Below are 25,843 nucleotides of genomic sequence, written 5' to 3'. Positions count from 1 at the left end.
GACACCATTAGACATGTGCACTACATATAGGTCAATACCTATATGTAGGACACAATGGTAACTCCGAGCATGGCCATGTAACATGTCTAGGATCATGGACTTGTCCCCCAATACCATACTGGTATTGGGGGGACAATTCCATGCATCCCTGGGTCTCCAGCATAGAGCCCGGGTACTGCCAAACTAACTTTCCGGGGTCTCCTCTGCAGCTACTGCTGCTGCCAACCCCTCAGACAGGTTTCTGCCCCTCTGGGTCCTGGGCAGCCTGGTCCCAGGAAGGCAGAACCAAGGATTTCCTCTGAGAGAGGGTGTTACACCCTCTCCCTTTGGAAATAGGTGTGAGGGCCTGGGAGGAGTAGCCTCTCCTGGCCTCTGGAAATGCTTTGAAGGGCACAGATGGTGCCCTCTCTGCATAAGCCAGTCTAGACCGGTTCAGGGATCCCCCAGGCCTGCTCTGGCGCGAAACTGGACAAAGGAAAGGGGAGTGACCACTCCCCTGACCAGCACCTCCCAGGGGAGGTGCCCAGAGCTCCTCCAGTGTGTCCCAGACCTCTGCCATCTTGGATGCAGAGGTGTGAGGGCACAATGGACAGCTCTGAGTGACCAGTGCCAGCAGGTGATGTCATATACTCCTCCTGATAGGTGCTTACCTTTCTCTGTAGCCAATCCTCCTCTGTGGGCTATTTACGGTCTCTCCTGTGGGTATCTCACCAGATAACGAATGCAAGAGCTCGCCAGAGTTCCTCTGCACTTCCCTCTTTGATTTCTGCCAAGGATCGACTGCTGACTGCTCCAGGACGCCTGTATAACTGCAACAAAGTAGCAAGAAAACTATCAGCAACATTGTAGTGCCTCATCCTGCCGGCTTTCTCAACTGTTTCCTGGTGGTGCATGCTCTGAGGGCTGTCTGCCTTCACCCTGCACTGGAAGCCAATAAGAAATCTCCTGTGGGCGACAGAATCTTTCCCCTGCCAACGCAGGCACCAAACATCTGCATCACCAGTCCTCTGGGTCCCCTCTCATCCTGACGAGCGTGGTCCCTGGAAAACAGGAGCTGGTTCCAAGTGTCTTCGACAGTCCAGTGGCTCTTCTGTCCACATTTGGTGGCGGTAAGTCCTTGCCTCACCACACCAGACAGTAATACTGCGTGAACTGCAGCTGCTAGGGCTTCTGTGAACTTTTGCAAGATTTCCTTCGTGCACAGCCTAGCCCCGGTCCCCAGCACTCCGTCCTGCATTGCCCAACTCGCTGAGTTGGACCCCGACATCGTGGGACCCTCCTTTGTGACTCTGAGTCAACCGTTGTCCTCAGATCTTCTAAGTGCCTGTTCAGGTGCTTCTGCGGGTGCTGCCTGCTTAAGTGTGGGCTCCTGTATTGCTGAGCGCCCCCTCTGTCTCCTCCTCCAAGGGGCGACCTCCTGGTCTTTCCTGGGCCCTAGCAGCACCCAAAATCCTCAATAGCGACTCTTGCAGCTAGCAAGGCTTGTTTGCGGTCTTTCTGCGTGGAAACAACTCTGCATCCTCCAGCACGCCGTGGGACATCTTCTGACCAAAGGAAACGTTCCTGGAACCTTCCATTGTTGCAGAATCTTCGGCTTCTTCCACCCGGAGGCAGCCCTTTTGCACCTTCATCCGGGCTTTAGTGGGCTCCTGCCCCTCCTGGACACTTGCGTGACTCTTGGACTTCGTCCCCTTCCTTTACAGGTCCTCAGGTCCAGGAATCCGTCTTCAGGGTTTTGCAGTCAGTTGTTGTCCTTGCAGAATCCCCTATCTCGACTTTACTGTCTTTCTGGGGTAGTAGGGTAATTTTACTCCTACTTTTCAGGGTCTTGGGGTGGGGTATCTTGGACACCCTGAGTGTTTTCTTACACTCCCAGCGACCCTCTACACATTACACTAGGCCTGGGGTCCATTCGTGGTTTGCATTCCACTTTTGGAGTATATGGTTTGTGTTGCCCCTAGGCCTATTTCTCCCTATTGCATTCTGTTGTGTTCTACATTACTTTTCTAACTGTTACTTACATGATTGTGGTTTGTGTGTATATATTTTGTGTATATTACTTACCTCCTAAGGGAGTATATCCTCTGAGATACTTTTGGCATATTGTCACTAAAATAAAGTACCTTTATTTTTAGTAACTCTGTATATTGTGTTTTCTTATGATATCGTGCTATATGATATAAGTGGTATAGTAGGAGCTTTGCATGTCTCCAAGTTCAGCCTAAGCTGCTCTGCTATAGCTACCTCTATCAGCCCAAATAACATAAGCACCTATGGAGACTAGGGGTGCTCCGGTTCCAGTCTGCTAGCAGGTAAGTACCCGTGTCCTCGGGGAGCAGACCAGGGGGGTTTTGTAGAGCACTGGTGGAGGGGTCCCAAACAGGCACACAAAATACACCCTCAGCGGCACTGGTGCGGCCGGGTGCAGTGTGCAATGTAGGTGTCGGGTTTTGAATGGAAATCAATGGGAGTCACTCTGGCAATGCAGGCAGGGCACAAGGGGGGCTTCTCGGGCCAGCCACCGACTGGGCAATGATGAGGACCGTCTGCTGGTCACTCCTGCACCGGTAGTTGGTTTCTCTCGGGTCTGGGGTCTGCGGGTGCAGTGCTTCTTCCAGGCGTCAGGTTCTTTGTTACCGGGCAGTCGCGGTCAGGGGGTCCTCTGGATTCTCTCTTCAGGCGTCGCCGTGGGGGTGCAGGGAGGTCCTCTTAGGGTGTCCACGTCATGGGAGTCGCCTGGGGGTCCTCACTGCAGTGTTGGGTACTCACGCTTCAGGAGTGAGGCTGAAGTCCCTTTAAAGGTGGTTTCTTCTTTGTTGTTTGGACAGGACCGCTGTCCACGGGAGTTTCTCGGTCCTTTGGGTTGCAGGGCAGTCCTCTGAGTTGTCAGAGGTCGCTGGTCCCGCTGGATGCGTCGCTGTTGCAGGTTCTTTGAGTCTGGAGACAGACCTGTAGGTCTAGGGCCAAGTCAGTTGTCTTCTCCATCTTCTCTGCGGGCTTTCAGGTCAGCAGTCCTTCTTGGTTAGGGTGTCAGGAAATCTCTTTTCCTGGGTTCAGGGTCGCCCGTTAATACTAAATGTAGGGATGTGTTTAGGGCTGGAGTGCAGTAGCCAATGGCTACTATCCCTGAGGGTGGCTACACCCTCCTTGTTCCTCCTCCCTTTGGGGACGGGGGGCACATCCCTAATCCTATTGGGGGAAATTCATCAAAGCAAGATGGAGGATTTTCTAAGGAAGGGGTCACCTCAGCTCAGGACACCTTAGGGGCTGTCCTGGCTGGAGGGTGACTCCTTCTGTTTTTTTCTCATTATCTCCTACAGACTTGCCGCCAAAAGTGGGGGTTGTGTCCGAGGGGTGGGCTTCTCCACTAACTGGAGTGCCCTGGGGTGCTGTAACACCAAGCTTGAGCCTTTGAGGCTCACCGCAAGGTGTTAGAGTTCCTGCAGGGGGAAGTGTGAGGCACCTCCACCCAGGACAGGCTTTGTTCCTGGTCACAGAGTGCACAAAGGCACTCACCCCATGTGGCCAGAAACCTGTCTGGACGTGGCAGGCTGGCAGAAACTGGTCAGTCTAGCACTAGCAGTTGGGCTGGCATCTCCAAGATGCCCCCTGTGTGCATTTCTGAATAAATCACACACTGGCATCAGTGTGGATTTATTGTGCTGAGACGTTTGATACCAAACTTCCCAGTATTCAGTGTAGCCATTAAGGAACTGTGGAGTTCATGTTTCACAAACTCCCAGACCATATACTCTTTATGGCTACCCTGCACTTACAATGTCTAAGAATTGGCTTAGACACTGTAGGGGCATAGTGCACATGCAGCTATGCCCTCACCTGTGGTATAGTGCACCCTGCCTTAGGGCTGTAAGGCCTGCTAAGAGGGGTGACTTACCTATGCCAGAGACAGTGGGTTGTGGGCATGGCACCCTTGAGAGGAGTGTCGTGTCGACTTAGTCTTTTTATCCCCACCAGCACAGACAAGTTGTGAGGCAGTGTGCATGTGCTGAGTGAGGGGTCCCCAGGGTGGCATAATATGTGCTGCAACCCTTAATGTCCTTCCCTGGCCACAGGGCTCTTGGTACCAGGGGTACCATTTACAAGGGACTTATCTGTGTGCCATGGCTGTGAAAATTATGGAGACAAAGGTACAGTTTAGGGAAAGAACACTGGTGCTGGAGCCTGGTTAGCAGGGTCCCAGCAAACTTTCAATCATAACTAGCGTCAGCAAAAGGCAATAATTTAGAGGGTAACCATGCCAACAGTGGCATATTCCTACAAGAACCATCTCTAGATAGGTCATTCTCTGCATTAAAATGTACTACAAATTGGCTAAAAATCAACCCCCTGAGGGTTTGCGCCCTCACTCTACCATAGAGACAGCTGCAACTACTGCGTTAGCATGTGGGGTTCCAGTCCTTGATATGTCAGGCAGCAATGTGGGCATCCTTGCACATGTTCACCAAACACTACTGCTTGGACAGTCCCGTCCAAAGGGACAGGTACTTTGCCTGTTCGGACCTGCAGGACTTCCTAGTACGATCTTGGTTCGCAGACCCTCCTCCAGGGATGGTGTTGCTTGGGTATCTGTTCTAAGGTAAGGAATCTGCAACTTGAAATCTCTATCAGATAAACAAATTACTTAACTTTAGTAATGCCTTACCTGGTAGAGACATATTCTAGTTGCAGATTCCTTAACAACCCACCTATCCTCCCGGCTCTGTGACCTGATTTCTAGGGACAAAGACTTCTCTTTCAGGGCCCTCATTCTGATGAAGCAGTGGTCAGTGTTCATGGCTCTGCGCTCCTGGCGTGAAAAGGACGGGCGTCAGCGTGCCTGGGTGGTGCCTATATAGGTCCAGTGACGTCCTATCCAGTGCGTACGACGGACATTGAGCTGACCGATGCCACCTGACAGCTCTCACTGGTACTGCTCGAGAAAAATCTCCGGATCCAAACTGACGCCTGGGAAAATTCTAAGTTAAGTTATCTGCAACTAGAATATATTTCTACCAGATAAGGCATTACCGAAGATAAGTAACTTGTTTTTTTAGTTCTGAATCTGAGGTCACAAAAACTACAAAGGAATTGTAGCTCTCTTTTCTTTATTCTACCTTTGTATTTTGCATAGTGGCATACAATGTTGTAGAATTAGTCTTCCATGTCATACTTCAAGCAACATGTTTTTAGGTAGAACATTTTATGTTTCCCATTACGTCGCCACACAAATCACAGTTGTATTTGTCATTGGGGTGTTTCCAGTATGTGACCTTTTTGGTGAAATTACTTTGCTTGTCATCTGGTTTATCATTGACCTCAAACATCTGGCAGTTTTTCAAATTTTAATGCAATTAGGTCAGTCTTGGGTGATGAGGCTACAAATTCAATGTTTTCACTGAGGTCTAATATCTCCTCACTGTCTTTTAGTACTGAGGGTGAGCAGGGTGATACAGAGTGATTTGATTTGTTGTTATTCATTGTGTTGTTCGACCAAGGGTGTAGAGTTGACAGAATCGTTAAGGAGATTAATGATTTGTGGAAAAGACTGAATCTCCTTTTGCCATATTAGCAGGGTTTTCAATATCCACGAATGACTCCATCTGCAATTGGGATCATTAGATTTGCCATTTCTCACTGCCACGCTCATGGCTATTGTTGAACCTTGTTTGATCTATCTCCATAAGTTTCGCTTCAAAGAGTGTAGTGGTATAGAGATAGTTACCACCGGGACCACTTGGAGGTAAAGGCCACTACGACTAAGAAGAGGTTAAGAGAGTCATAGTTACTCTTGTACTTTACCTGCTCTTCATTTAATTTAATCACTTTGACATTCCGGAGCACTGGGCGGAAAATACATTGTCGACACCCGCCTTTAGCCTTTACAATGCTTTGTTTTAATTAAACAATAGGATTCCCCTTGTCTGCATCATTTCTAAGTCTGAATATCTGCCATGCCCCTCGAGGAGAGGCTCGGGGAGTGGCAAGCACTGCAGCTGGATCAATCCACAGGAAGGGACCATCCTGCTTCCAGAGTCACCGTCTCCCTGGAGAGTGACGCCCCGTCTAGCCACAGCCCTGCTTAGCACTCCAGCCCACCTGACCCAGCCATTAGAACCTGTATCTTGTGGGTAGAGCTCTGGCTTCCGTGACTTACATTGTAGAACATGCTAGAAGCTGTTCACCTTGGAGACCTGCTGCGGATTTGAATATGGCAAAGCACGAAATTTACACGGTCTTCCCTGGATTTTCAAGGGCCAGTGAGTATGCACCGGATGCTCCAGAATCGCAACACTTTTCAAGTCTCGGGTCCCTCTCGAGTCCGACCCATTCTAGGGCACCCTGTCCTTTGACAAAAAAATGAAAATTCTGCCAGAGCTCCTGCTGGCTTCTCCAGGATAATTGTCACCCCCACTTTTTGTTCACTGGTACTGATGGTGTTGATTTGTAGTGCACTGGGTCCCTGATCACCTGGCCCCAGTGTCAGTGCTCTTTCCCTAAAAACAAGACAAATGCTCATTTGTAACCCAGTTGCTAAGGACTTTAGCATCCTTTTAAGTCCCTGGTAAATGGTTTCCAGGGCATCAGTACTAAAAGGGTCCTTTAGGGCTGCAGTATGTTTTATGCCACCCGAAGGGATGCATACTGCATGCTAACTGCCATTGAAGGATTTATGAAATGGTGCAAGCCATTCCGAAAACACGACATTGCACACACCCTGTGTACAATGCCCACTGCATGTACTATATGTAAGTGACCCCTACAGGAGGCCTTAGAGCCCTAAGGCAGGGTGCAATAAATTACATTTGAGGGCATGTCTGCATGAACAGATGTACCCTGTGATGTGTAGTCCCATTGCTAGACATTACAAGTGTTCAGGAAGCCATTTTGAGAACATGTACTGGTCATTACGAGTTACCCAGCTACATGATGGCTTCACTGAAAAATCTAGTATTTGGTATCAAATACCTAGTCTCAATAAATCTGCACTGATGCCAGTTTCAGATTTATTATGAACTGCATCCAGAGGGCACCTTAGAGGTGCCCCCTTTATTCCTACTAGTGACTTAGTTGTCTGGCTGATTGGTATAGTCCAGCCTGCCACCACAGATGAGCTTCTGACCCCCTGCAGGTGAGAGCCTTTGCTCTCAGAGGCCAAGACCAATGCTTGCCTGGCAGAAGGTGATCACAGTTCCTCCAGCACGACGGCTAGTGAATTTAGCATATCAGTGCCAAAGGCTTCAAAGCCTCTGCTGCCTTTGATATGCTACCATGGCTTCCTCTCAGACCTGGGGAACACCACCTCCATACTTGAGGCCTATTTGCCACCAGAGCAGACAGGAAATTAAATATTCAGAAGGTGTGTTACATTTACAGGGTAGGCACACATCCTTAATGTGGGCCACCTGAAGTGTACATTCAAGGAAGGGTTTCACTATCTTGTTTCTGGTGAAAATAGAGATTTCTGGGTCAGCGTTATGCCCACTTCCTAAAGGGTCATATGGGGGTGTAGCCCCCCTATGGCTACTACTACCATATGCTCCCTTAATACTTCCTAAATTGAGTATTTAGGGGCCGCATGGCACCAGACAAGCATATTTAACTACCTGGGTACTGAAGAAGGACAAAGAAGAGCCAATACCGTGAGAACCGAGGACCTTCACAGAAACTAATGCTAAACCCTCCCTTGCTGCTTGCTCTTCAACAGTTGCAATGACCCGAATCATCCTGCAGCTGTACATCCTTCCCAAAACTTGGAGGTCTGCCCAGCACTTAGACAACTATCTAACATCTCCCTTGGGGTGGAGGAGCCACCCCCCTGCATCTGCAAGCACCGACCGCATCTGCTGGTGCACTTTGTTGTTGACCATCCGGCCCACCGAGGGAGCAACACTTCAGGAAGAGGTTTTTGTGGATCTAGCAGGTCATCCCCATCTCTCTGCTGGATTTCGTAGTGGTAGACTCTTCAAGAGCACACCTGCACCAATACCCTGAGAACAAGGACACTTGCCCCAGCCAAGGCTTGTTCTTCATCCAACCCAGACACCACTTGAAAATGTACCTGCACATCGAGGGGCTTCAGGACTGAGGAGATCCATGACTAGAGTGGCCCTGCTGCTTTGTTTTTCCTTTCATTGCGGATCGGCCAACAACAGTGAGAGCCTTCCAAGCAAGTGGCCAGCCACCAAGTAGCTCTGCACTGAGCCTCACATCCCGGGTTCACGACTCCTGACTGCGCCCCTTTGGGCTAGGGGTCCTCACGTCCTGAGCCCCCTTTGGTTTTAGCCAGGCTTGTCCCCAAGCTCCCCTTTAAGACCCCCTTTGTTTGAGGTCCCTTTACACTTACCAGAGTAGCACTCAAGGCTACCATCCCAACCAGCACCTCTGCACCCACACATAGTGGGGCAGGTAAACCTAAACCTACACGATGGCCACTTTGAACCTTGGGTTGTTTGGTATCAAACAACTCAGAGTGATAAATCCAAACTGGTTCCAGTGTTTGATTTATTATAAAATGTACTCAGGTGTCACCCTAAAGGTGCACCCTACAAAAGCTAACTACCCTGGCATGTTTGCTGACTGGTTCTAACCAGCCTGCCGGCGCCAGACAACCGATCTGCAATCTTGGGGTGAGAGATCCTTCTCTCTGGGTTGCAGAACAAAGGCCTTCCTGTGTGGAGATGCCAACACCCCCTCCCTCAGGTATGTGCACTGCCCTGGCTCTGAGTTTGAAAGTGCTTACTGCTTTTGAAACTTGACCTCCAGGCCTGCTGGTAGCAGCAGATGGCCCCCTCCTTTGCAAGCCCCCACTTTTGGTGGGAGCAAAGGCAGGAAATTCAAACAAAGGGTAGGGGGAGTGGCCCCACCTGGCATGCACCACCCCTAAGGTGTTGCCTGCGAGGTGGACCCTCCATTTAATTTTTCGCCATCTTGGTTGTGAGCAATATAGCCAATCAGGTGTAGGGAAGTGACCCCTGCCCACAGGAAGTGGTCACCTTGTGGGGCTAGCTAGCCTAAGGCAGATGACCCATTGGCCAATACCAGGTTTCCTCAAAACTCCAACTAAATGCAGTATTAAATGGAATCCCTAGTTTAAAAAATAAGATTCCAAAGGCAGACAGATCCAAGGCACAAGAACTGTGGACCTGCTGCAACAAAGAAAAGGCGCCAAACCCTGCCTGCTGCACCCAGGACCCAACATTCGCCGCTGAGGAGCTTCTGGACAACTCTACAAAAACCCCAGAGGACCTCCCGGCATCACAGATTGCCAGAGAACTCCCTCCAGAGTGGAAGTGCCACTTTAAAACCACAAGAAACCAAAAAGCCAGTGAGGGTCACTTCACTGACCAGCTGCTAACGGCAGAACCGGAAACGACAGCTAGACCAAACTACCCCCCGACGACCCCGAGGACAAACCCTGCCAGTGTGCTAAGATTGATGGCACTGCACGTTCCAGTGGCTAAACTGTGCCACTACCCTGGGTATTGGTCAGCCAACGTTGGACACCAATGAAAACAGCCCGCCTGGGGCTGCAAGAGGACCAAGAGGAAGCCCCACTCAAGGGACTTCAGAAGCAACCTGCACCTCCCACCAGAGTGCCCCCGTTGTCCTTTAAACAACTCTTGAACCAGTCTACCTCGTGCTTCTGAGGGCATCCTTGCACACAGCTCCTGGCTCACCAACTCGCACTGCATCTTGCCGCCCTGTGACATGCACCGAGGATCCAGCTGTGTTCTAAGGGTCCTCCACCCTTTGTGACCTCGACACTCGAAGGGGACCCCCATGATTCACCTTTATCCTTACCTGTGCAGTGCTTTTCAAAGTGGGTTCCCCACAGTGACCCTGCACCAGCTCCAGAGACCTTTTCTCAGTGCCCCCGCCAGAACCGGGAGACGCCTGAACTTCTGCAGCTGGCAGAGTGTGCCCACAGATGACCTCAACCAACCTGCAAAAGAACTTAGTAAACCAACTGTATAGTTTCTTTAAAGGTGATCCACCATTGATTCCTATAATTCGTAATTATGCGCAAAAAGACTATTTTTTATTAACTTTCAAAAATGAATTTCCCTAAAAGTACTTAACCAATTTTGATGACCTTCGTCTTACAATTCATATAAAAATCTGAAGTGTTTTTTTTAAATAAATTGGTCTATTCCTTTGAGTGCGTGAGTTGCAAGATTGATTCTGTGAGTACAACAAATGCTTAGTTCTTCTCCAAGATTGGCCTAACTGCTCAGCCAAGCTACCTAAAAATTAGAGCATTAGGTGATCTGGTTTTTACCCATGTACACCAATGTCTGGTTGCCTGGGCCCCCTGCACAGTGTACCTAGCTTTGCACACTACATAGAGGGCCAGCCTCCCTCCCGCATTAGGTGGATCAGCGGTGGGATTAAAACTTTGCATTTACTGATACCACTCTGTCAATTTTGTGAGCACACGGATAGCTCTCTGAATTGCCTATAGTTAGTTATTTTTGATTTTCAATTGGCTAGATATTTTTTTTGCAAATTTTTTAACTAATTGTTAGGGCCCTGCTTAGGTCCCTACAACTTTAGTAAAAGTTTTAAAAATCCTGACTTTAGTTGGCCTAATCCAAAATGGGGATTCCAAATTATTGAAAAGGTCCCAACTTTAGTAAAGTAAACATCTCAGATGCAGAAACCCGAAACCAGGAGCTCGACCTGGAACCTTATGAGGCATTACCACCCTCCTGGTTGCATCAGGCTTGAGGTCTCTGGCCTCAGCGTACAGGCGCCCATCTTCCCTATAAACCCTGTGGGTACCACTGACATTTCCTAGCTCTTCCTGTGCAGCTTGCTGCCACAGGCCTTCAAGAGTGGGACAGGCCCTCTGACTCTGGCACAGATCTTCCCTGTAGGGTCCGCCTGGGCCTAAGAGCTCTGGGTGGTAAGGCCCAAGCTCTTCAGGCTCAGTTCCCTCCAAGAAGGGTGACTCCGCTTCCTGAGAAGAGGGATCTTGCTCTGGGATCTGTTGTGAAGCTGGTTCCACAGTCTTCTTGCCTTTTCCTTTGGAAGGCTGATCCACTATTTCAGGATCCAGCACTCCTTTTTCTCTTAAGTTTGCTTTGTGCCCTAGTCTTATCGCATGCCTATTCTGGGATCCCTAGCATTGCTACATGGTTCTTTAGATGTACGTCAGCCCATAGGAATGCTCCAGGTCATTTCCAAGTAGGCAGTCTACTGGGATGGATGAGGGCACAACCACTTTAAGGTGTTGCCTGTGAGGTGGACGCTTAGTTTCATTTTCCTCCATCTTGGTGGAAAGAAAATAGCCAATCAGATGTAGCAAATAAATAATAGTGACCGTAGGGGGGGAAGCCCAAATCATATATTTAAAAAGTGGAATGTGAATGCAGGACCCCCACCTAGGTAAGTGGAATGTGTAGAGGGGAGCTAAGGGAACCAGAAAACCCAAAAGGTATGTACCACAGTGCCCCCCCCCCACCGACTAGTAAGAAAGGAATAAGTTACTGGATCTTCACCAAACCACACAGAAAGAATAAAAAGGAGATAGTGCAACACCCAGATAAGACTGCAAGAAACCTGAAGAGGCAGACCTGAAGAGGCAGACTTGTGGAAGAAGGGGACCAAGTCCAGAAGTCACAGAAGAGTCCAGTTGGGGCAGGAGCTTCTACCCACCCAGCTGTGGTTCCAGGAGTTGGTCAGCCCTGGAGTCGGTGAAGAGTTCCTGGAGGATGCAGTCGAGGTCCCATGCCACATGGATGATTGCAGTTGGTCAGTGGCGTGGAAAAGCCACCAACAAGCCTTGGCAAAGGCAGAAGTTGCGGTGAAGCAAAAGTGGAGCTGCCAGGGACCAGCAAGGCCCAGGAGGACTCAACCCATGGGGGGAGACCTAGGGGGACCCTCAGCAAAGGCAGAGAGTCCGCAGAAGACAAGGCAGCCCCCACAGAAGACATGCTGGAAAAGGAACCAGGAGTCGCAGAGGAGCCCATGCACCACAACTGAAGAAGGGTCCCACGCTGCAGGAGAAGCATGCAGAGGGCTGTGTGTCGCTGGGAAGAGTCCTGGGGGCAGGGGCTACACGGAGCCTGGGGATCCCTTGGAGAAGATGCCAACAAGCCTTAGTAGCTTCAAGAGACGTGGTGCACGGGGGTACTGTCCTGCATGGGAAGGCATGGGCTTACCTCCACCAAAGTTGGACAGCTGGCAGAGAGGACCAAGAGGAGTACTCCAGACCACACCCCAGTGATGCAGGATCCATGCAGCTCAGGGTGAGAGGAGATACACTCAGCCAGTCGTCGTTGCTGTTGGTGCCTGCAGATGCAGGGGAGTGACTCCTTCACTCTAAGAGAAAGTCCTTCTTCCTTCTCGTGCAGACTGTAAACTTGCCACCCTCAGAGGATGCACAGGCAGGGAAATGTTGCAGAAGCTGGTAGGAGCCATGGAAACAATGTTGCAAGCAGAGTCTTCATCGTGGATGCAGATTGTCGGATCTTGGAGGGTCCAGTCACAGTTCCAGTGGCTAGAAGTTGAAGTAGAGGTTGCAGAGGCATCCTACTGGAATCTTGCAAGCCGAATCTGAGGACCCATCCAAGAGAGAGACCCTCAATAGCCCTGAAAGGGGGGTTGGCCACCTAGTGAGGTGACCACCTATCAGAATGGACTCTGACGTCACCTGCCTGACCTGGCCACTCAGATGCTCCTAGAAGTCCCTGCCAAACTTGGATTCAAGATGGCAGAACCCAGGGACACTTCTGGAGGAGCTCTGGGCACCACACCTGGGGTGGTGGTGATGGACAGGGGAGTGGTCACTCCCCTTTCCGTTGTCCAGTTTCACACCAGAATATGGACCAGGGGTCCCTGAACTGATGCAGACTGGTTTATGCACGGAGGGCACCAAATGTGCCCTTCAAACCATACCAGTGGCTTCAGGAGGCTACCCCTCCCAAGCCATGTAGCACCTATTTCCAAAGGGAGAGGGTGTTACCCCCCTCTTCCAAAGGAAATCCTTTGTTCTGCCTTCCTGGGCTTGAGCTGTTCAAGCGGCAGGAGGGCAGAAACCTATCTGAGGGGTGGCCGCAGCTGGGCTACCCGGAAAACCCCAGAAGGCTGGTAGGAGCAATGCTGGGGTCCTCTAAGGAGCCCCCGGAGTGCATGGAATCATGCTTCCAATACTGGCAACAGTATTGGGGTATGATTCCGACACGTTTGATACCAAACATGCCTAGATTCCGAGTTACCATTATGTAACTGTACATAGGTAGTGACCTATGTACTGTACACGCATAAAATGGCATCCCCGCACGAAGTCCAGGAAAATAGAACTGGAGTTCATGGGGGCACCTCTGCTAGTGCAGGGGTGCCCTCACACACAGGTACTTACACCCTGTCCTCTGGACTAGGAGTGCCTGCCATAGTGGTAACTCACAGTGACCTGGTGCAGTGACCTGTAGTGAAAAGAGTGCATGCACCCTTTCACACAGGCTGCAATGGCAGGCCTGCACATACGCTTTGCATGGGCTCCCCATGGGTGGCATAACACATGCTGTAGCCCATGGGATCCCCTGGCACCCCAGTGCCCTGGGTACCTAGGTACCATATACTAGGGACTTACATGGGGACACTAGCATGCCAAATGTGGGGTGTAAGTGGTTCCAGTAACCAAGATTGAAGGGAGAGAGCATAATCACTGGGGTCCTGATTAGCAGGATCCCAGTGAACACAGTCAAACACACTGACAACAGGCAGAAAATGGGGGTAACCATGCCAAAAAAGGGGGGACTTTCTCTCTCACACACACACAACCCCCCCCCTAACTTTGGTATAGCTCCTAACTGGTAATATAAAGCACACAAAATGATATTATCTAAAACAGGTAGGTACATCATATAAACAAAGGCCCCTATGGAGGACCAAACCATATACTAAAAAAATAGGTAAGTGAAGGTATAGTTAATCAAGACTGCTACACAAGCACCCTAAGGACTGGGGAAGTACTAAAACACCAGAAGTAAGTAGCAGGTATTCCCCAGGAGCCCGTGTGCAGAAGTTCTGTGGTGACAATCGTCGTGAAGATGCAACTGCTGCGTCCACGCAATGCAGAGTGATCCCAGAAGTCGTCCACGAGTTCTCCCACGCCAGTTGTTGATTACAGAGAGGTCAGTGGTCAGCAGAACCACCAACAAGCCTTGGTAAATGAAAGAGAACTGTTGCAACAAGAGTTGCAGTGATGGGGACCAGCAGGGTCCGAGACACTCAGCCTTTGCAGGTGAGTCAAGACCAGCCCTCAGCAGAGAGGAGAGCCAGTAGGAATCGTTGGAGACCCCAGAAGGACTCTGGCAGCATTCACAGGGAGTCGTGAGGAGGCCTCAGCAGCACAACGAAGATGGATGCTCACGTTTCAGGGGTTGTATAGAGTACATAGGTCTTGGAGTTGTGTGATGCTAGAGGATGGCGCTTCTATGAGCTACAAGTTCTTTGTGCTGAAACGTCAACAAGCTTTGGTGACGACAGCAGACACCGTACACAGGGGTTCCATCCAGTAGGCTCCAACAAGGGATCACAGTCTTCCCAGTTGCAAAGAAGATGGGTCAGACCTCTGGAGAGACACAGAACCACCACCTGCAGTGCAGATCCTTCAGGAGTCCGTGGGACAGCAGGATCCACAAGCAGGTCGTAGATGTCTAGGTTCCTGTGGTTGCAGGGGAGTGACTCCTTCACTCCAAGGGAGATTGCTTCTGAATGTCCTTAGTGCAGGCAGAGTCCTTGCGACTCTGGAGGGTGCACGCCATGGAAGTTGCAGAGTCATTGCAATGCACAGGAATGGTTCCTGGCGAAGTCCAGCAGCAGGATCCAGTGTCCAGGTCGCAGACGCAGTCTTGCTGATGAATCCTGTTTCTGTATCTTGCAAATGAGTATAGTAGACAAATATTTGGGTCCCAACCTCAGCGGAGCCCTTAAGGAACCCAGGAAAGGGGTTGGAATACTACTGCGGTGACTGCCTATCAGAGGAGTTAGGGCTACTGCTCTCCTGGTTTGACCAGCTAGATGCTCCAAAGGGCCTCTGCTCATCTTGTTTCCAAGATGGCAGAATCAAATGACCACCTGGCAGAGCTCTGGGCACCTCCCTAGGGGAGGATCTGGACAAGGGGTTGGTCACTCCCCTGTCCTGTGTGTTCTTCACACCAGAGCGGGAGCCTGTGGGCTCCTTCAGTAGAAGAAACCAGTATTGCAAGAAGGGCACCAAATGTGCCCTTCAAAGCCATCTGGTGGCCCTCACGAGCACCACCACCCTAGCCCAGAGACACCTATTTGTAAAGGAGGGGGGTACCACCACTCCTCTAAGGAAAATCCTTTGTTCTGCCTTCCCCTGCCTATGTTAAGCTCAGCAGCAGGAGGGTGGAACAGTTTCTGGGGTCGGCTGCATCACTGACTTGCAGGCAGACCCTGCAAGGCTGCACAGGCAGACATGGGGGATCCTCTAAGGAACCCCCAAAGTACATGGTACTGGAACCGGTGTATTTGCATGATTCCAACATGTTTGGTACCACACATGCCTAGGTTTGGAGAAACCATTATGTAGTTAGATATCTTGTGATGGCCAGTGTCCACTACATAACCTAAAATGGCTTTCCCCCACCTACAAAGCCCAGAAAATTGAGTTTGGAGTTTGTAGGTGTGCCTTTTCTCATGCAGGGGTACCCTCTCACTCGGAACCATGGACTCTGCCCTTGGACTGAAAGGCCTATCTTAGAGGTGACTTATAGGGTCAGAAGTGCAGTGACCGCGATATAAGGTACACCTTATATCTGGGGTCGTAGGTGCATGCATCATTTCTCACAGGGTGCAATGGCAGGCCTGTAGACACAGTTTGCATGGGCCCCCATGGGTGGCATAGTACAAGCTGCAACCCATGGGGAACCCCTGGTGTACCAATGCCCTTGGTACCCCACTACCATATGCTAGGGACTTAGAGTGGGACACCATCACACCAATTGTGGGGTGTAAGAAGTACTTACCAAACAAATTTAGGGGAGAGAGCACCGACACAGTGCTCCTGGATAGCAGGATCCTAGTGTACTTTAGTCGAAACACACTGACACCAGGCAAAAAGTGGAGGCAAACATGTCAGAAGGATCCTACTTCCGACAGGCACAGCATCAGGGGAATCTCTGACGTTGTCCAGTTCTCAGAGGGTACTGCAAAAGATCTGCAGTGGTGGTGAACAAACTGTGATAGGGTATGTGGCAGACCTCTCTTCCTTCCCCAACCAGATCGGAAAGTAGTGACAGATGTGTCACTCCTGGGATGGGCGGCCATCTAGGAGAGGTGGAGATCAAAAGCCACTTGTACCTTTCGGAATTTGGACTCCACTTCAACCTAGTGGAACTCTGGGCAAACTGGCTGACATTGAAAGCCTTCCTACCCTCCATCAAAAGAAATGCTGGTGCAGGTTGTTCAGGCCAAATCCACTGCCATGTGGTATTTGAACAAACAGGATGAGGTGGGTATGTGGACCCTTTATCAAGAGGTCCTGCATCTCTGAACATGGCTAGAACATGATGAAACATCTGTAGTGAAGTTGTCATCCAAGAAGGGATTCAAGTTGACAAAAGTAGATTGATTTGATGTAGGTTTATTTCCAGTTAGATGCATAAAAGAAACTTCATCCACCACCAAGTACAGATCCTTCCTTCACCACCCTCTCTGCTTTCCTGACTCTCTCACATTCCATATTCCAGAGAGTCTAAGAACATTAAGGAGAGCAGGGGGAGCAGTGGGAGAAACCAACTAAGATAAATACATAACTAAGAGAAACACTATACATATAAAGGAAAACCATGCTGAGATAAATACAATAAATAAACATAGAGAACACCACACTATCTTCCCCCTAAATTATAAAAGAAAACATATATAATTACACCTTCACAACTCTATTCAAATTCCAAATACGCCCATCATCCACTTTTATAGCACCTTTGAACACCTTGGTAACTTTAAAGATTTTACTGTAATGAGAAAAAGTTGCACAATTTCTTTTTGGTAACTTGATTTTAACAGAATCACCGACTGCAACAACAAGAGGTTTGACTGCTTTACGAAGATCATATGTCAATTTCCTTTTTTCCTGTAAAATCTTGTCATTGGTTACAGCTAGTTCCTTAATTTTCTTGTGGTCCAACTCTTTACCAACATATTCATTCACCCATGAAGGATTTATGCTTGTATTAGGCACTCTTTTTTTGAACAATACAAATGGAGATTGGCCAGTACTGGAATGCGGCGTATATCTATAACTCTCAACTTTAGATTTAACAGCTTCTATCCAACTACGCCCTGTTAATCTTGCCACTTGAATAGTTTCCTTCAGCGTCCTGTTAAAGCGCTCAACCATACCATTAGTTTCAGGATGATATAGGGCACTTTTCTTATGTAATATACCTCTAGATGCTAAAAACTCGTACATGTGCTTAGAGGTGAATTGAACACCATTATCAGTAATAATGCATTTGGGATATCCTTCTCTAGAAAATACTCCTGAAAGAAAATTAGTAATTGACTGAGAAGTTATGTCTGAGGTAATCAAAATTTCCGGCCAACGAGACAACATGTCCATTATAACAACAATGTACTTGGAAACTGAACCGCACACAACAGGACCCATAATATCCATTGCAACATCCTCCCACACTTCATTAGGAATTTTCCTGATTTCTAATGGACGTGACCTACATTTGAGAGTTTTATCAGCATATTTGCATTCCACACAATCGCGAACAACTCTTTCTATCGCTAAATCCATTCTCGGCCACCAATAAAATTCTCTTAACCTTTCTTTTGTCTTGCAAATACCATGATGACCCAAATGAGCTAGATGTAACAACCTTTCTCGTAAACCAGATGGAGGTACTAATCTTCCACTCCTAAAAACCAAACCATTCTCAACTGAAAGCTCATTCCAAATTTTTTTATACACATTCTCTTCATCACAGTCAGCAGGAACACGATTAGATTCAATCAAATCCTTTACCCGTTTTAAACTGGTATCATTACTAAACTCCGTTAACCACTCATCTTCCGTGATACAACCATCAGTCAAGATACATACTTTCACATTCTCATCCACCCACCATGTGCTACAATCTGTATCTTGGTCCCAACCAAAAGATCTTAGCCTTGATAAACAGTCGGCTGTGCGATTCTCGCATCCCGGGACATATTTGACAGAAAACTGAAAGTCTTGTAGACCAACAATCCACTTGCAAATACGTGAAGAGATACAGTCTAGCCCCTTCTTATCAAAAATTTCTTGCAGAGGTTTATGATCAGATTGCACAACAAAACTAGATCCCCACAAAAACTGTTTAAATTTCTTTATAGCCCAGTACAGTATATAGCTAGTGCTTCTTTTTCAATGGTGGAATACCTTGACTCCGCACCCCTTAATGACCTGGAAGCAAATGCAATCGTAACATCCTTACCATCATACTTTTGCTTGAGAACACTTCCTAAACCCTTATCCGAAGCGTCAGTTATAATCCAACAGGGAAACCCTGGGCGAAAACTGTTGAGAGATTGAGCAGAGGATAGCGCATTCTTTAAATCCTCAAATTCTTTCTTGCAGGTATCAGACCATACAAAATCAACACCTTTCTTAAGCAATTCTCTAATGCAGCAAGACCTACTGGCAAAATTGGAAATAAATTTGGAATAAAATTCCGCCATGCCTAAAAAGACTTGCACATCTTCTCTTTTAACAGGATCCGCAAAATTAACAACAGTCTTAACTAAATCCTCTTTAGGTTTAACACCTTGAGAAGAAATCACATGCCCCAAATACGTGATATCTGAACATGCAAACTTACATTTTTCTCCTTTGAGTGTGATTCCCTTACTACGAAAAATTTTCAGGACTTCCCTAACTTTGGAATGATGTTGCTCAAGAGTATTAGAAAAAACAAGAACATCATCTTGAAAAAATCTAACACCATCAATTTTCCCAAGAATATGATACATTAGTCTTTGGAATACAGAAGCAGCAGAGCACAACCCAAATGGCATCCTATTAAACTTGAACACACCAAAGGGAGTGATGAATGATGTCAGCAATTTAGATTCTTCACACAATTGAACTTGATGATAGGCTGAACTCAAATCTAATGTTGTGAAATATTTAGCCTCTCCTAAAAGACAGACCATTTCATTGATGTTAGGTAATGGAAATCTGTCCTCAATCACAGCTTTATTGAGCTGTCTAAGGTCCACACAAAGTCTAATATCCCCCGATTTCTTCACCGCAACAACAATGGGGGCAACCCATTGTGCAGCCTCAACTTCTTCAATGATGCCTTCAGATTGTAACCTTTGCAATTCAGACTTAACCTTATCTTGCAGGGTGAAAGGAATTTTCCTTACTTTACACGCTACAGGCCTGACACCTTCCTTAAGACAAATGCGATGTTTGTATCCTGTAATGCACCCCACTTTAGATGTAAATACATCAGAGAATTCACCAATGATGTCGTCTTTGATACTGCAAACATTTTGAACTAACACCTGAGGAATAGAATTGGGATTTAATATAATTCCAAGCATTTTCTGATGTGGCCAACTCAGAATTGTGTCACCAATAATTGGAACATATATTTTCCCTGTAATTGTGTTTCCTTTAAAGGTTATGGTAGCTTCAAAGTAACCCTTGAGCTCAATAGGTTTTCCGCCATAACTGTAAGGGATGATATCAGGATCCAGTAGAGAAACCTTTCCCATAAAATGCTTATTGAAATCCGAAACTGATACTAAGGAAAGTTTTGCGCCTGAATCCATCATCATAGAAATAGATGTTCCATTGACATCCACAAAATCCGAAGGGTACTGACAAATATCATTTGCTACACAATTAACATCATAAATAATCTGAAGAACAAAATCTCGATCGTCATTGCAATCAATTTCCTGCACTTTAACTTTAGACTTATAAGATGATTTGCAATACTTAGCAAAATGTCCCTTCTTGGAACATTTGTTACAAGTAACTTGAATAGCAGGACAGTCTTTACTATTAGCTAAGTGAGCTGTAGAACCACACCTAAAACACATAAGTTTTGCTCTAATGTTTGCTTGAAACTTGTTATTAATTTTTGTATCTAGAGCTTGAACTTCCATAGAAACGCCCTTGGATTTCCTCAAATTTTCAATACAGGACATCGAGTGTTCAACTTGCTTAGCAATGAATAACACTTCATCTAGTGATGGATCATTTTTGACCCATAATGCTTCCCTTATTTTGTCACATTTACACTCAAGCATAAATTGATCTCTAATACGCTCTTCTAAATTTTCTCCGAAGTTACATGATGAGGCTAGTTTGCGTAGAGCTGTGACGAAAACTTCAATTGATTCCTCATCCATCTGCTTACGTTTCCCAAAATAGTAACGTTGTAAAATAATTGAAACTTTAGGAAGAAAGTGATTGTCCAGTCTAAGAATAGTGGAATCAAATTCATTCAGAGAGTTGTCACCTTCCGCACCATCAGATGTTGTTATTGCAGGTAAAGTTTCCAATATTTCCTGACCCTCTGCACCAAGACAATGTTGTAGAACAGAAGTCTTTCTTTCAGAGGAAAGGTTGCTGCCACAGACGCGCATGTAAGTCAGAAAAACCTTTTTCCATTTTTGCCACGGTATAGGAGGTTCTCCAGGAAGAACAAGAAAAAATGGTGGAGGTGTAATGTTCTGCATTACAAAATAATGATATAACACAAAAAAAAAATAAAGAAGTGCCACCTAAATTACATAAAATATCCTCGAAACATTAAATCGTAACAATGACCAAAGTAGAACAGACCAACATTGTTTCCAAGAAAATAACCATTGTAAAATATAAATTTTAACAGACAGGTTAAAACTATACTCTTTGTATAATAGATCGCATTAAGAAGAAAAAAAAAATATACAAATGTGCGTGTCAACAATACATTTTCATATTCTCCTTTTTGAGCGTAATTCCCTTGAATGAGGCCCGGTAAACAGACAGCATGTGTTCCTTTGAGCGCGGCAGAAAACGAAAACGAAAAGCAGCAGAGCGCGTGTTTCCAATTCTGTTGAGTGCGGCCGGGTGGACACACAGCGTGCGTTCCTTTGAGCGCGGCTGGGAGCAAAAAGCACACGTTCACGTTGCTGTGGCAACACTGTCAAAGCAGCAGAGCGCGCGTCTCCAGACAGTTGGCAAACGCGCTTGTTTATAAATAAACACGATCACGAACAAAAAGCTATGTGGCTCAAAAATGGTTGGAAAAAATATATGAGCCAGAGAAAATGAAAGAAAAAAAAATGACAGTACTTTTTTTTTTCTTTAACGCTCGAAACCGAATAAATAAAGGTGTTGAAGTTTCCAGGTAACAGTTTCAGTTTTCAGAAATCCCACCTTCGTCGCCAAAAATGTAGTGAAGTTGTCATCCAAGAAGGGATTCAAGTTGACAAAAGTAGATTGATTTGATGTAGGTTTATTTCCAGTTAGATGCATAAAAGAAACTTCATCCACCACCAAGTACAGATCCTTCCTTCATCACCCTCTCTGCTTTCCTGACTCTCTCACATTCCATATTCCAGAGAGTCTAAGAACATTAAGGAGAGCAGGGGGAGCAGTGGGAGAAACCAACTAAGATAAATACATAACTAAGAGAAACACTATACATATAAAGGAAAACCATGCTGAGATAAATACAATAAATAAACATAGAGAACACCACAATATCCCTGGTGGTTCAACACCTGGCAGTCTCTCAGAACGCCAGAGCCGACAAACTCAGCCAAAAATGCGGATCACAAATGGTGTCTCCATTCGGAGGTGGTGCAACTTCTTTTTCAGCAATGGGGAGAATCTTGATTAGATCTATTGGCCAGGGCATCACCCTGCCTAACCTTTATGTCCTGCCTTATCTCTGTAAAGAAAAGGAGCAACTCCACTTGCTGGACCCAAAAAGAGTGTTGTGGTTCTATCTTGAAAGTACATTGACGAATAACCCTTATTGGGGTATGATGGAGCAAAAACAGGGAAGGTGATTCAGAAATGGACCATCTCCCAGTGGATCATACTCTGCATCTAAAACTGCTACAGTGGCCAGAAATCAACCCTTTGAGGGTTTGAATACTAATTCATTCAGAGACAAGGCTGTGACCACTACATTAGCACATGGAGTTCAGATCCTGGACATCTGCCAGGCAGCAGCTTGGGTATCTCTGCACATGTTTACCAAGCACTTCTGCCTGGAGAGACAGGTCCATAGGGATGGGCACTTTTCCCGATCGGTCCTGCAAGACTTATTGTGAAATTGTTTTACAGACCCATCTATGGGGAGGTATTGCTTGATATATAGTTTAAGGTAAGGAATCTGCAGATAGAAGTCTCTGTCAGATGAACAAGTTACTTAGCTTTGGTAACGCCTTAGCTGGTAGAGACTCTACCTACTCACCCATCCTCCTCGCTCTGCAAACAGATTTCTAGTGACAAGGTTGTTCCCCTTACAGGGGCCTAGTTCTCCAAACCAGTGGTCAGTGTTCTCCATAGTGCTTCGCTCCTGGCATGGAAAGTCGCAAAAAGAAACTGACAGTAGCACACTAGGGTGGCGCCCATATAGGCTCCACGCACATGATTTCCTGTGCTGGTGAAGCCACGCAGAGACGAACAATGTCTCCTAGCGGCGCACAGTGGTACTGCTTACGAAACAATTCTGCATCCAGTCATATGCTGGGGGATAATTCTAAGGTAATAAGTCTAAAGTTAGATATAGTCTGTAACGAGATAAGGCATTACCGAAGGTAAGTAACTTGTTCCACATCACCTTCTTCCCTGATAAGTTTGTTTGAAAGACCCAAGCTTTCTTTCTACTGAAAGTGAATACTCCTGTTCGTTGTCAGGCCATCACCCTTCCAAATTTCTTTGCTCCTTCTCATCCCTCTTGGGAGGAACTCAATCGGTTGGACTGTAAAATAGTTTTGAGTTTCTATATCAATCGTGCCTTGGAACATTGAGAAGAGAATCAGCTCCTCGCAGGGTTCTCCAGAGTAAAGGAAGGGTAAAGCAGTGCAAAAAAATGAAACATCTCCTGGGATGGATTGTTCCCTGCAAAAAGATGTGCTACTCACTGGTGAAAAAGCATCCCCCAGAAGGCCTACAGGCTCCTTCTACCAGGGCCAAAGCTGCTACCACTACCTGAGCATGCTGAGTGCCTGTCTTAGATTTCCATCAAGCAGCACGGGGGCTTCAGTACACACGCTCATAAAGTATTAGTTCCATCAGTAGTGAGGTCTGTTGAAAGGTACATTTTGCTGCTCATTCCTGCAGGCCCTTTTGGTCTGATCCAATTCTCCGACTCACCTTCTTGGTAGTGAAGTAATGATATAGGGCCTCATTATGAACATGGTGGTTCAGACCACTGCGGCCGCTGCGGAAAATACCGCCACCGGCATGATGGTCTGAACTGCCATATAATGTACAAGGGAGGGCCGCCACAGGCAGCCCTCCGCCACCTCCAGGCTACCGCCGCCAGGTAGCCTGACGATGGCGGATATCATTATCCGACAGGGCAGCGCTGCCCTCTGGATAATGAACCCTTGTTCCCCCAGCCTTTTCCTGGCGCGTTCCCCCGCCACAGTAAGGCTGGCGGAAGGGGTGCTCCGGGGCCCCCGTGCAGCACCCTGTCATGCAGGTCACTGCCCGATTTACTGGCAGTGATCTACGTGATGGGTTCTGCTGCACCCGCCGTGCAGCGGCATTGATGGCGGCTCCATGTGGAGCCGCCGGCAGAGTCCTGGCCCAGCAGAATGTACATTATACGCCTGGCAGGATCTCAAGGGGGCTGGCAGACTATGAAAAGACCGCCAGCATGAACACGGGGGGTTTCTCTCCGTGTTCATAATGACCCCTATAGTATTTAGTCACAATATGAGGAATCTGCAGTTAGAAGTATGCATCAGAAGAACAAGTTACTTGTCTTCCGTGACACTCTTTCTGGTGGATTCTCTTATCTAAGCACAAATTCCTTACCTCCTTCTACCTTCCACTTCTGTGAATTAGACTTTTTTCATCTAAAAAGGTACTAATCTAGAGATCTGCAAAGTGAGCATACCAATTTACAGATGGGCTCTGCGCTCAAAGGCAGGGATAGCCTGGGAAAAAAAACTGACATTAGTGTATGGGTGGCATTTCTATGTGGTTCTGTTTGTGGCTTCTGGAGTGGGACTGTGTTGGTGCAGAGCCACACAATGCCACATAGCGGTGTGCAGGAGAAACACTCCAAAAGTCACTGGATCTGGCCTGCCGCCTGGCTATTATTCAAAAGGTAAAAATCTATGGTTAGATAAGAGTATCAACCGTCAAGATGGTTAATGAAGGTAAGTAACTTGTTCTTTTAGGAATAATTGATCAAGAATGTTTCGAGTCTTTAAGTTAATCTGACTCACTTATTCAAAATCACTTTGTCAATTTCAGGCCTATGGCAAGGAAATGGATAAACTCTTTGGAAAAGACGGCTCAAAACTTTTGAATATGGAACTTAAATCCTTCACTACAGTCGCTGATTCCTTGTTATCAAAGATGAAAGAATGTCAGAAAGAACCAGGAAACTTGAAAGAATGTTCTCCTTGGATGAGTGAATTCAAACCTGAATTTTTGAAGAATGAGCTGGAAATACCTGGTTTGTGACCTCTATGGCAGTGTTGAGAATACATAGCTTAATAGTTTGAGTACTTAGGTTTATGAGTGCTGCATAGTGTGTAACATAACCTTTGTTCTCTTTTCCTGACTGTTTATGGCAATTTAGGAATCTGAGTGAATTATTTGGTTCCTACTGGTATAATATCATGTCTGACCACACAACATACCCTTTTTCAGCAGTAAATCTCAGTGTTTGTCTCATTCGTTTTCCCCACTGACCATATTTTGAAATTATGTGGGCTTCTAAAGTATTTCAGACAAGACTATACAAATATTTTACCATCTCATTGAAGATTCCTTATATTCCCTGGCATGTAATTAAACAGAGAGAGAGTGAGAGAAATAGCCCTAGTTGTATTCTCCCACACAAAACTAGTAAACACAAAATAGCAACTAGACTAGGAAAAAAGGGACACAAGCTTGAAACCAAAATTAAAGGCTATCTCAGGTATTCAAAGAGAATTGGAATAGACACCTCACCCACTAATAGTGGCAAGCTTCATCATCAGCGCCTATCCACACCCAGGTAGGATAATACCACCAGGGCGGACTCAACCAGGAGTTCTTAAATAAAGTATCTTGCTGGATAGAAGCAGGGATCCAGGTTAGAACAAAACTATTAAAATAGCTCTTGGTATACCCAAAGGAGTTTCCTTTTATTATATGGTACGGAGGGTATGAATATAAACAGAAATTGTGGTTTTCTAAGGGATTTAGGGGGTTATTACAACTTTGGAGGAGGTGTTAATCCGTCCCAAAAGTGACGGTAAAGTGACGGATATACCACCAGCCGTATTACGAGTCCATTATATCCTATGGAACTCGTAATACGGCTGGTGGTATATCCGTCACTTTACCGTCACTTTTGGGATGGATTAACACCTCCTCCAAAGTTGTAATAACCCCCTAAATGTCCCAAAAACCTGTGGGTACACCAGGAGGTATTTTTAATAGATTTTTCTAACCTGGATCTCTGCTACTATCCAGCAAGATACCTTATTTAGGAACTCCCAATTCTGGTTGAGTCCGCCCTGGTTGTTATTAGTCACCGATGACGAAGCATGGCACTATTAGTGGGTGAGGTGTCTGTTCCCCTTCTATTTGGATACCTGACGTAGACTTTAATAGTGATCTTGAGTCTCT

General features: G+C 46.8%; 1 protein-coding gene across 2 annotated transcripts in view; it reads left to right on the top strand.

Annotated features, from left to right (window-relative positions):
* PRKDC (protein kinase, DNA-activated, catalytic subunit) overlaps positions 1 to 25,843 on the top strand; it is a 2,139,921-nt gene that overhangs the window by 1,831,877 nt on the left and 282,201 nt on the right. For both annotated transcript variants that reach the window (XM_069220133.1, XM_069220131.1), the window contains one exon: positions 24,476 to 24,680. In XM_069220133.1, coding sequence (XP_069076234.1) covers positions 24,476 to 24,680 — 205 coding nt within the window. The remainder of the gene's footprint in view (positions 1 to 24,475; positions 24,681 to 25,843) is intronic.

This window comes from Pleurodeles waltl, chromosome 2_2 (assembly GCF_031143425.1).
Source record: "Pleurodeles waltl isolate 20211129_DDA chromosome 2_2, aPleWal1.hap1.20221129, whole genome shotgun sequence".
Classification (NCBI taxonomy): Eukaryota; Metazoa; Chordata; class Amphibia; order Caudata; family Salamandridae; genus Pleurodeles; species Pleurodeles waltl.
The sequence above is the reverse complement of the archived record's forward strand: the minus strand, read 5'-3'. Positions and strand labels throughout refer to the sequence as shown.